This window comes from Telopea speciosissima, chromosome 11 (assembly GCF_018873765.1).
Source record: "Telopea speciosissima isolate NSW1024214 ecotype Mountain lineage chromosome 11, Tspe_v1, whole genome shotgun sequence".
Lineage (NCBI taxonomy): Eukaryota > Viridiplantae > Streptophyta > Magnoliopsida > Proteales > Proteaceae > Telopea > Telopea speciosissima.
This window is the reverse complement of record NC_057926.1, coordinates 27,056,369-27,068,581: the sequence shown is the minus strand read 5'-3', so window position 1 is coordinate 27,068,581 and position 12,213 is coordinate 27,056,369. Positions and strand designations below refer to the sequence as shown.

Sequence of the window (12,213 nt, the reverse complement as noted above, 5' to 3'; positions counted from 1 at the left end):
ATTACACTTGGTCTCTTAATATTAGATGTCTTGGCTCAGCTGCTTCTGTTTCGAATGAATAGTAGTTGAATTTCCTGCAGATGCTTGCTTGCTGTTTGTACTAGAGAAGGTCGTGTGAAGCTTTATCGTCAACCTTTTTGTGAGTTTCGTGCTGACTGGGTAGAGGTATGCATTAGGAAAGCATTGTTTAGTATTAAGCCAAGTGGTTAATAATATTCTAACCTTAGGCTCCATTTACTTACAAGTAAAGGTAAATGAAGGGAAGTGAAACTAATATAAAAAAGAAAACGATTTTTTTTTGTAATCATGATTTTTTAAAATTAACTTAAATCTTATGTAATATGGTAATTAAGCTTTTCAAATGGATTCCCTAGACCCTAGCCCAATCATATTTTCCTGCTCTAATCCAAGTAATTTGGTTGAAAACTGAAAAGTGAAGTAGGATTCAATTATTATATTAAGTTTTTTTATGTGTTACTTAGTTACACAATGATTGCTGGTGATGATTTGAAAAGGTTCCCTGGGATGCTCAAGGTGACCTGTCGCTAATGGGATCCTGGTTCAGTTCTTGCAACAGAATCAGAATCCTCAATAGACAGGATTGCAGGGTTGGGAGCCTAGTTTATCTAGGCACCCAGAGTCAATCCAGTAAAAAAACTAGGGGGTAGGGGGAAAAAGAATGAAAATGTGCCCATGAACTGGCTTACACATCTGGAGTCCTGGACTGGGATTATTTTTGTTCAAATATAGTGCTCGCCTTGGGTGCCTTGGCCTTGCCTATGTGCTCTGCCACTGCCATGGCTTGCCTTTGCTCCGTGACAACTATGGTGCCCTGGTGGTTAGGTTGTTTTTGTTGTTTGTTAAGAGGCATCAAGTTCAAATTTCACTAACATGCTTATTCTTGTCAAGGTTTTAAACATGGTAGAAGCCTACAAGGTATTTGATGAAATCTTAGAAATTGGGAGAATGACTTGTGTCAATGAGACACAGGCCAGCTTTATTTATAATGAAGAATAGAAAATTCTAGAATGAGTAGAAGACCAAAATACCCCTATTGACAATTCTACCCTTGTACCCATATTACAACACTCCCCCTCAAGTTGGTGCATAGATATCAATCATGCCTAATTTGCTAACAATAGAACTAAACAACTTAGAACTTGGGCCTTTGGTAAGAACATCCGCAAGATGATCATCAGAAGGAACGAACGTGATGCACATTTGACCACAGTCAAGTTTCTCCTTAATGAAATGATGGTCTATCTCCACGTGTTTTGTTCGATCATGATGAACAGGGTTGTGAGCAATGCTGATTGCTGACTTACTGTCAAAGTGCAAACGCATAGGCATATCAACCTCAATCAAGGTTTTACAACAATCCTTGGAGCCAAAGAGCCTCACAAATACCTTGGGCCATAGCCTGAAACTCAGCCTCTGCACTGGAACGAGCTACCACTGTTTGCTTCATGCTCCTCCAGGTGACAAGATTTCCCCCAACGTAAGTACAGTAGCCAAAAGTAGAATGCCTATCATCAGGTGACCTAGCCCAATCTGCATTTGTATATGTTTCAACCTTCATGTGACCATAAGGAGAAACCGAAATTTCTTTCCCAGGATAAGCTTTTAAATATCTCAAAATTCTGTAGACAGCATCCAAATGTGTACAGTAGGGGTCATGCCTATACTGGCTTACCAGACTTACTGCAAAAGCAATATCAGGACGAGTGTGGGACAAGTAAATCAGACTTCCTACTAACCTCTGGTACTTCTCTCTATCTACAAGGTCCCCTTCTTTTGACCGGAGGTGACAATTAGACTCTACAGGGGTGTCAGCTGGCTTACATCCCAACATACTAGTCTCAGATAATAAGTTTGTGGTGTACTTTCTTTGGGATAAAGAGATTCCTTTGTTAGAATAGGCAACCTCAATACGTACCTAAGCTTACCCAGATCTTTGATCTCAAACTCAGTACCCAAAAACTTCTTCAAAGCATCAATCTCCTATTCTCCTCTTGACTACTCCCTGTGATGACAATGTCATCCACATACACTATCAACATTGTCACATACTTGGTAGTCCTTTTAATAAAAAGTGTGTGACCTGCATTCCTTTGCTTGAACGCAATGGAGACCATAGCTTTATGAAACCTACCAAACCACACCCTAGGAGGTGGCTTCAACCCATAAAGAGCTGGATTGAGCTTACATACCTTTCCCCGAGTCTTTTGAGAATCAAAACCTGGTGGAATATCCATGTAGACTTCTTCAGCCAATTCACCATTCAAGAACGCATTTTTACATCAAGCTGAAAGAAGTTCCATCCCTGATTGACGGCATAAGACAGTAGAACTCTCATAGTGTTCATCTTAGCAACTGGAGCAAACGTCTCCTGATAATCAATCCCGTACGTCTGGGTAAAGCCTCTGGCAACCAGACTGGCTTTATATCTCTCAATACTTCCGTCAGCCTTGTGTTTGACAACAAATACCCATTTACACCTTACAACTCTCTTTCCCGGTGGAAGCTAAACCAAATCCCACGTGTTATTTTTTGCCAAGGGCTCTCATCTCTTCCTCCATAGCTTCTTTCCAATCCGAATGTGCCACTACCTCCTGCCAAGAGTTAGGAAGCGAAATAGAGGACAAAGAAGCAAGAAAGGTCTGGAAACTAGGACACAATGAGTCATAAGAAACCACATTAGAAATTGGGTGATGAGTACAACTACGTTTACTTTTCCTAACAGCAATAGGAAGGTCTAAAGTAGAATCATAAGGAGGAGCAGATGGAAGGTTACTAGAGGGTTCAAAGTTAGTAGAACTTGGAACCGTTTCAGTCAATTGTGTAGGAGAGATGGTAGTAGGCCTGTTCTGGTCGTGCTTTCTCTTCCTGACATATATTTGAAGTGACTTATTTCCCTGAACCATTTTTTCCTTTCCGGGCTGAATGGTGGTTTTAATAGGCACAAGAGTCTCCCCCTGAACAGGAACCTCACTTTGGCTTTGCTCCTGTTTCTGACTAGTAACCCCATCCTTAGGAACATCTTCTTCTTCCCATGGTAAATCTATAGGAATTTGAAAGACCTCTTGGTGAACAGACTCCCCCTGAAGAGGGACTGGGTAGAAAGGAACATCTTCTTGAAAAATAACATCCATGGAAACGAAAATTTTTCGAGAAGAAGGTTGGTAACATTTATATCCTTTTTGGGTAGTAGCGTAACCCAAAAAAATACATCTAAGACCCCGGGGATTTAATTTCCCATGGACATGGTGATTACGAACAAAAGCAACACAGCTAAAAACTTTAGGAGGAACCGGAAAGGTGACAGTACTAGGAAGAGTTTCTATGGGACTCTTATTATTAAGGACACGGGAGGGCATCCTATTAAGAAGAAAGGCAGCAGTGGTAATAACATCGCCCCAAAAACGAATAGAAACATTCGTAGCAAACATGAGAGAACTAGCAACCTCAAGAAGGTGGCGGTTTTTCCTCTCTGCTACTCCATTTTGAGATGGAGTATTAACATAGGATGTTTGATGGACAATCCCATGGGCAGAAAAATAGGACTAAAATGTCCCAACTGAGTAATCAGTGCAATTATCAGACCAAAGAATTCTGATTTCGGCATTAAACTGAGTGGAAACCATATGGTGAAAATGCTGAAATATAGAAAACACATCACTCTTTTTCTATATTAAATAAACCCAAGTTGTACGACTACTAAAACAATTAATAAAAATGATAACCATCGATACCCAGAAGAAGATATCACACGGGAAGGGCCCCGCACATCAAAATGAATTAAACTAAAAGGAACCAAACTACGATTATCGGATACAGGATAGGTATTCCGAGTTTGCTTTGCAAAAATGCAAGCATCACAATGAAAATTGTTCAAATTACATAATTTAGTAAAACTAAGAAATAAATTTGAAAGAGTTCTTAAGGGTGGGTGTCCCAATCAACGATGCCAAGTGTGCAAATCAGTAAGGGATTTGGAAGCAGATCCTGGGAGAGAAGCCACGATAGATAACGCAGTAGGAGGCTGCTCTAACAGGTACAGTCCACCTTCCATCTTACCACATGCAATTGTACTGCCTGTTTCCAAGTCCTGAAATACACAGTGAGAAGGAAAGAAAGTTACTTTACAATTGAGCTCACGTGTAATACTACTAATGGATAATAGGTTAGTTGAAAAATTGGGAACATGAAGAACAGAAGATAAGGAAAGGGAAGGTGAACAATGAACAACACCCTTGCCAGATATAGGGGAAAAAGAGCCATTAGCAACCTGGACTTTATGGTTACCAGATAATGGAAAATACTGGGAAAAAAATTTTAGGGGAGCCTGTCATGTGATCAGTAGCTCCAGAGTCAATGATCTAAGAAAATGTTTTGACAGAAGAGGTATGTCCACAAAACGAAATACCTATGGTAGGACTGTCAGAGAAAGGTGCAGTAGTGGCAGAGGCAACACTGGCATGGGCCGAAGGTGCTGAAGTAGTAGATTCCAGCCTTGACATCAAACTCCGCAGGAGACTCATCTCATCGGTAGAGAGGGGTGTACTAGAGGAAGCATCCTCAGATCTTATTGCACTTTTTTTCTCTCTTCTATTTTCCAAGATGATTTTCATTGAGAGAGTTTGTGTTGAAGTGTTCATTGAAAGATATCTCACATCTTATCATGCTCCTGCTGTGCAATGTTGACGTTGCAGTGACTTATCATCTTACCCAAATATTTCAACAGGTTATGGACATTTCGGATATGCTATGTAGTTATCTTCAAGGTATCAATTTTGGGGAGTTTGATATACCTTCCTCCAAGTCTTCTCATGTGGGTTCTTTCTCTATCCGTAACTTTATTTTCATTTTATAGTGTTATTTAATATTTAAATTGGAATATCTTTGAGATATTGTCAGTTAACCTATATTTTGGGTCTCATTTGTTGTAGGAACAAGTGGTTAAAAATTGTAAAGATGCTGAATGTGACAATGATTTGGAGAGATCTATTTTGAGTAGGGGGCAGAGGCACAGAACAACAAACAATGGAAAAATGTAAACCATTTTTACTATAGATATTCTGCTTCCATTTTAATTTGAAATTTACTTTCTTTCACATATGTTCCTCCTGTTGATTTGACTCCTTATTTCATGAACAACTTTTGAAGGGGGCTTGTATATATTTTACAAGATTTGTCAATCTGTGGCCCCCATATTTGAACCTATTCTGTAAACTTTTCCCTTCAAGTATGTTTGAATCATAACCTTAGTTCCATAAACATGGTGCAGCATTAATGAAACAGAAGCTCTTGGCAACCAATTGTCTTTATATGGAGAAAGTAAGACCTCAAATGGTAGCTGTACTCCAAAAGATAGAAAACCTGTTACTGCATGCACAGAATTGGTCACCTTTCCATGCTCAATGTTCAAAAAGGGTTCTTTGGTACAGGTCTGAAATACTTCATGTTCTTTAAGAATTAGAAAATCTGCTGCATACTTTTGTCTTCTTATATCTGGTAGTGCTGTGTTTCCCAGGTTCGTAAGGAGAATGGGTCGCAGCTTGTCTGGGTTAATGGCAAAATAAAATCCATGGATGGTGCGAAAGCCCTTGTTTACTTTCCAGAAGTGATTCCCAGTGGTACAGTCACAATCCCCTTTTCTTATTTGCCTTTGATTATCATGAATGATTGGATTTATTATGCTTATGTTTTCTTGTTATTATATTTTTCAGGGAATCAAGAAGAATGGGTTGAACTTAATATTGACTCTGATAAAATGGATGATTCAAGTCTCCTTGATGGTATTGTGGTTGGTCAGATTAATCCTTTACCCAAAATTCGTCCTTTCATTGATGTTGGTAATCTTTCGGAACAAATTTTGCTGGCTGAATGTCATGGACTAGAGGATGTCCTTCACGTTGAGCAAGCTGTGGAAGCTTGGATAAATAATAGGTAATCTCAATTATTTTTGGTTGAATAATAGGAATTATGGTTCCCTTTGTGTAATTGTTTTTTGGGAAAATTACACTGCCACCCCCTGAGGTTTGTATTAAATACAGAACGACCCCCTGTGTTTCTAAATTATACAGCTACACCCCTTGAGGTTTGGTTAGTTGTTACAGATCGCCCCACCCTGTTATATCATTCCCGTTAAGTGCTGCAGTGTTGGTAATTCATGACTTAAAATGACTAATATACCCCTAATTCTCCTTTTTTTTCTTTTTGCTAATTTTACCTGTGAAACAAACTTAATGGGACCCACCATCCCTCCTCCTTCTTCTTCTTCTCTGCAACCCCACTGGCTCCACCACCTGCTGCAACCCAATCGCACCCGCCCTACCCCACTGCAACCTAACACCATCACACCCCACCCTCCCTTTCCTCTCCCTTTGTTCCTTCCCCAACCGCCAACTTCCCTACAAGAGTAAGTTACATTGCACCTGGACTGCTATTACTATATAAACATCAAAGAAATGAGGCTTTAAATGATATAGCCTGATAAGCAGACCGTGACGAATTGAGGGTGTAAAGGGCAAGCTGCACAACACTAAAGGCATAAATGTATAATAAGAAAATCTATAGAACCAATCTATTCAAAGTGGGATTGATTAACTCCAATTTTGATTAAAACTGATCTTGATAAAACCTATTTTGGATCAAAATCAAAAGTATAAATGATTACAGAAACTTACCTCTTGTATAGCTTGATTAGTTTTCTAAGCGGTAGTGATGGAGATATTGTAAGTAGTTGTTGGAGGGCGGTGATTTCTTTAAGAGAGCGGAGAGTTCTGATCTGTTTCTGGATCGACTCTTGTTGAATCTGTGGATCTACTTTTGGCATTTCAGATCTGTTTGGTTTTGGTTTCCAGCAAAGAGAATTGTCTTTTTTTTTGGATCGACACCTTTTGAAACCGTGGATCTGTTTTTGGCGTTTAAGATCAGCTCGTTTTTGGTGCCTTGGTGCTTCTGTCTAGATGGAGAAAACTAACCATTTCAGATCGGATCTTGGGGCTTCTGTCCAAGTAGAGAAGAAATACGTTGTTGGTGCAACTACAGTTAAGTGCCTTAGTTTCCTTTTTATTGGATGAGTTTTTTGTGTTACTCCACCTCAGGTGATTTTTCATTTTTGGAATTTTATAGTTATTAATCTGAGATCTCAGAGGTGACGATTATCCCTTATGTTTCAAAAATCCGTTGGATATTGAGGGAGTTATGGAAACATGAAGTTCGTGTAGTTTGATCAACTCCTTGTTTTGAAGATTCGCTTGATTTTCTCTTTCAAAGCAGTCTTTTACTTTCTCTTAGTGGATCTGAAGTAGATATCTGGGGGGACCATGTATTTGTTGCTGAGATCTGCTTCAGGGACCAATTGAAACAGGGCAGCTCGAGTAGCTCTGATCTGATACAGAGTAGAATCACAGATCTTTGTGAGGTCTTGGAGGTGGTAGGAAAGCTGGTTCGGCTGGAGGGCAGGTGTTCGGCTGAAGGTCAGGTGTTGAAGGAGCTGGTTTAGGTGGACCAAGCAACGGATCTGGTTGATTCTGGTTTTGGAGAGAAAGTTGAAGGTGAGAGGTGGAGTTAAGTTGAAGGGTAAAAGAAATAGAGGAAGCCGAGTTGAGTCTGAAACTAGAGAAGGAGGTGCTGTCGACGAAGACCATGTTAGGTCAAGATTCAAAATTTGGGTTTGCAGATTTTTTAGGGTTAATAGTGAATGAATGAGAGCAGGGAAAAAATCAGAAAGAGGGAAAGAGATAGGGAGAGAAGACATCACATATAAATGAATACCTGTGTGGTGGAGTTGCAGGTCAGCAATGGAGTGGGACGAAGGTTGCAGCGGTGGTGGTTGAAGAAGAACAAGAAAGAAGAAGAAGAAGAAATAGTGGTGGGTCCCACTTTTTTATGTTAGAAAAATAAAAAATTAGAATAAGGTTATTTCCATTGAAGGGCAAAGTTGGTATTTAAAATATATTATTTAACACCGTCCACTCACTATCCACTCAGGGGGTGTGGTTGTATAATTTAGAAACACAGAGGGTCGCTTTGTATTTAACACAAACCTCAGGGGGTGGCAGTGTAATTTTCCCTTGGTTTTTTTTTGGATCCTTGTCTCCTGTGCATAAGTTAAGGTTAGACCGTCGTGAATAATTGACCATCAATAACTCTCTCTCTTAAATGCAATACCTATATTATATGACCATTGATATTGCAACCATTGGCAGAGGGTCATGATGCATGTTTGAAAATCTGAGTTGTAGCCTTTAAAGATATTACATGGTTTAGATTGGAATCCTAAGGACGTGTTTGGTTTGCTAAACCAAGTGGTGGTTGCATTGACATTGGTGAGGAATCCATTGGTGGTGCACCAGTGGATTCATTGTCCTGACAGAAAAACTGTTTGGTTTGTATGAGTCTGTTAGCTGAATCTTCCTGAAAAACTGTTTGGTTACCCTAAGTCAGTCAATTGGATTCAACTTGAATCTGTATGAAAAACTGTTTGGTTCAGACAGGTTTTGTCAACACATTTGTTACTATATGGCTAGAATATGGAACATTGATGAAGATATTTGCATGCACTTGATGTTTAAACTTGAATTAAAATGGCAGTTAAAAGTGTTCCTATCCAATAAATGTCCTTTCCATCCATTACATTAATAAAATATAATTAAAAAAGTTCCTATACTATAAGAAATGGTTTCAATCTTCTGTAGTTAAAGGAGTTTGGGCCTTGGTGGATTCGAACCACCATCCCCTTGGAACATGCCCTTGGAATATGCTCATGTTCCAAGTGCTCTACCAATTTGAGCTAAAGACCCATCAAGTAGAGGTTGAAATTTACAAATAACCATGAGAGCTTACCACTAGCCTTGACATTCATGATGTTTTGAAGATGCAGTCCTAAAGTTCTAGAATCCAATATCCCTATATAGAGTTGAAAACTATGAGGTATGTTCTCACTCAGTTTCAAGTCTTTGGAAATTCAAAAGGGCAAGATCTAAGAGGGGGCAACACAAGTGATTCCATGAAATGTGAAATCAAAACTAAAATAAAAAAGGTACTTATGCACTAGAACAACAAAAAAGTGAAGAATGACTTGGATGCAAAGGCTTATTGTGGGTGAGGTGTAAAGAAGCCATCAAGGCTTGGAAATCTGAAAGGGACAGCAATTTCAATATTTCTGTTTCACAAACACTCCCCTTGACTTCCTCAAATGGATATATAACCATCATTTTGGACAATATTTCAGTTTCCTAAGCAGTTTGGGGATAATGTTTGTAATAAATGATAATCACACTAACTAGAGGCAGGGGCCAACAAAAAGTTAGACACATGCAAATATCCCAAAAAGATAAACATGCAAGTATTTATGTGCTCCTAGCTCACTTGCTAGGAAGAAACAATTGGGTTTTCAGTTATCATAGCTAACTTAGAGCTGTTATTCATGGAGGGTGATGGGTACCACATATCACCAAAGACCCAGAAATAGGAAGAATCCTAGAACAAAACTAAATATAGCTAACAAACTTCTAAATAAGGCAGCTTATGGACTTAGCAAATTCCTATAGCTTAGATAATAATGGGCATTTCTTCTGTAGTTTTGATACTTGTCCTTGCTTCTTTGCTCTTACAAGTTATTGCTGCCTCTGTATTCTGTAGACTCTGTACCCATTTGAGGTAAATATTTCACAGAGGCCTCTCTTTTACTACGTCTCTGGTGGTTTAGTCAGGTGTCAAACCCAATTTCAAGAGCAAATAATCACAGCAAAGAAGCCCTTTTACTCTCTGAAATAAACCCTTAAGTTGTTAATCTTTTTCAATAAGTAAACAACTTCTCTAATTGTGGATTAACAAACTGTTTGAAGAAATGCCAACAGGGAAAGTTGGTCCCAAGGAAATTAAACATGAAAATCCCTTTATCATAAGACTCGGCCATTTCCCTCCAAAGTTCCATAATGTGAGCAAAAGATAAATCCATGTCTTAGGCTATTGCTACACATCTCTATGATTTGTGCACTCACATGATCAGCCAACACCACAATAGAGTATTAAAACTTAAGTCCATGATGAGGAGTACCTTCCCAAACAAGCGAGTTTGAGAAATATATGGATCTTCTCCAGGAACATCAATGGTAACACTTAGCTGCAAGTGAAGAACAGATTTTTCTTAGCCCCATCTTTTTAATGATATGAGGATCCAACTATAAACCAAAGAAAATCAATTACCCAAAAATGAAGTATAAGATTGAAGAAGAAACATATAATCTGTTCACCAAATTCAACAGCCACATTTTTGGATGGTATTCCCTTAGCAAATATGGTCACAACTACTACGTCTGGCTTATGGTAGTATTCATGCCTGTGTTTTAGACATAAGTGAAGAAGTTGAAGCAGCAGTATAAAGAATCAAATTTCTCATTTTATTGAAAGTAATGTGCCTGATATATGCTAGTAATAAATTGTGCAAATATTACGACATAAGACTCTAGAAACAACTGGAGTTACTGTATATTCTGCATGCCTTTATTATGGGAAAGGTCTTACATTAGACCAACCCAAATTGATATTCAGTTTGGAAAATTATATTGGTGGAGGCACGATTGATTCCACTTTCACAAAATGGTGGAACAATTTCAGTATGGTCCTCTGGAATAAGAGCCTTTCTTTATTCAAGCCATAAATTTCTTTCATCCTTTTTGCATGTGTTTGAATAATGGGAGTCAAAATATTTAGGAGGCAAATTTTTTTTGTACAGAACAAGCGTGGTTATTACATAAATCAAAAGTATCTGTATTTTGATTTGGCTGTTGTCACCAATGTTTGCGGGCTTTCCTGGCTCAGAACAGAATCTTTTACAGTTCCATCTGATAAATGTGATTCAACAGGAGTCACAGCACTAGGAGTACTTTGTGTCTAATGCTTAGTTATATCACCAGTTTCCTCTAGTGAAAATAAGAAAAATCCATCATGACTGATAATGTGTAAATTTCATAAAATGAGACTGTGAAGACCCTAAGGTAAAATATTGATTTTCCTTCTTACTTTTCCCCTTACAATCTTGTTCATTACACGTAAAATGTTAATCTATAATACAGAAAACTGCGGCAATTCCATAATGATAATCATGGAGAGAATCCAAGCCAACAATAGAATTAAATATTTTTCCTTGGGCATATAAACTGAACTCAAAGTTTGTTTAAGAGGCTCACCAGCAAAAGAAACACAGATTATCCAAACCTGAGAAAAATCGATTCACGTTTGCAGTGGAGATGTTCAAGAAGAGAAGAATAAAACTAAAACCCCCTTTCAACTTCCTAATACCTGAAATGGAAACGATATAGTTAGCAATCAGCCCAATCGGGAGAGAGAGAGAGAGCAAGAGAGCTTTTTACCTGGTCGAGAATCGCAGATCGTGAGTTGCAGAGGTTTCCATGGTTCTTCGCTTCCTTGGAGACGAAATGCTCGACGAGGTGAGATCCACCTATATGGGTTTTGATTCAAATTTACGTAGGAAATGTGAATTAGTCGGTGATTATGAATCCGAATCGGTGCACCATCATTTTGAACCAAACGGTTTTTTAAGTTCAGATTCATGAATCATCTGATACACCTTCAGATGATTTAGCGAACCAAACATGTCCTAAACAATCCATTGGGTGTGGTTAAGTTGGCTTGGATTTTTGATTTAATGTGGTTGCAAGTAATTTATTGAATAAAATTCTTGATTTCAAGGAGTTTCGTCATGTTTCAGTTTTAGAGTTAGAATATGAGTCTCTTGATTTTTTTTTTTTCTTCATACAATGTAACCACCATTAATACCGAGATTGAAAAAGAATGAAATTGTGAGTTTTGTTTGGAAGCCTGGATGGTTGTGTGTGTGGAAATCTCCACCCCCCCCCCTTCCTGTGATCTCTCTCCCTCTCTCTTCTACCTTCTTCTATTCTTTGGTTTCATCCAATTCTGGTTACTATTATTTCTTCCCTACTACCTGCGGTAATCTTAGGTGGAGTATGGATTGTTAGAACTCTTTATTTTCAAATCCATTTGGCCTCAAACACTGGGAATATGGTTCCTACCCTAGGGCGACTTAGCCTATAGAGTTTGGGGCTGATCCGAGTTGGGGATTAGGAGATCTGAACCCTTCTTTGAAGCTTTTACTGTTTACTCCGTCCATTACAGTTTCAGATATTTATTATTAATTTATCAGTCGACGTTAATCTG

At 38.6% G+C, this 12,213-nt stretch overlaps 1 protein-coding gene across 2 annotated transcripts in view; it reads left to right on the top strand.

The window, feature by feature from the left end:
- Positions 1 to 12,213, top strand: part of LOC122646148 — a 62,098-nt gene that overhangs the window by 5,082 nt on the left and 44,803 nt on the right. The window contains exons 4-9 of one of the 2 annotated variants that reach the window (XM_043839641.1): positions 81 to 165; positions 4,745 to 4,831; positions 4,950 to 5,053; positions 5,288 to 5,447; positions 5,534 to 5,636; positions 5,730 to 5,949. In XM_043839641.1, the coding sequence (XP_043695576.1) occupies positions 81 to 165; positions 4,745 to 4,831; positions 4,950 to 5,053; positions 5,288 to 5,447; positions 5,534 to 5,636; positions 5,730 to 5,949 (759 nt within the window). Of the gene's footprint in view, positions 1 to 80; positions 166 to 4,744; positions 4,836 to 4,949; positions 5,054 to 5,287; positions 5,448 to 5,533; positions 5,637 to 5,729; positions 5,950 to 12,213 lie in introns of both variants that reach the window. The other variant, XM_043839642.1, reaches the window with a different exon arrangement.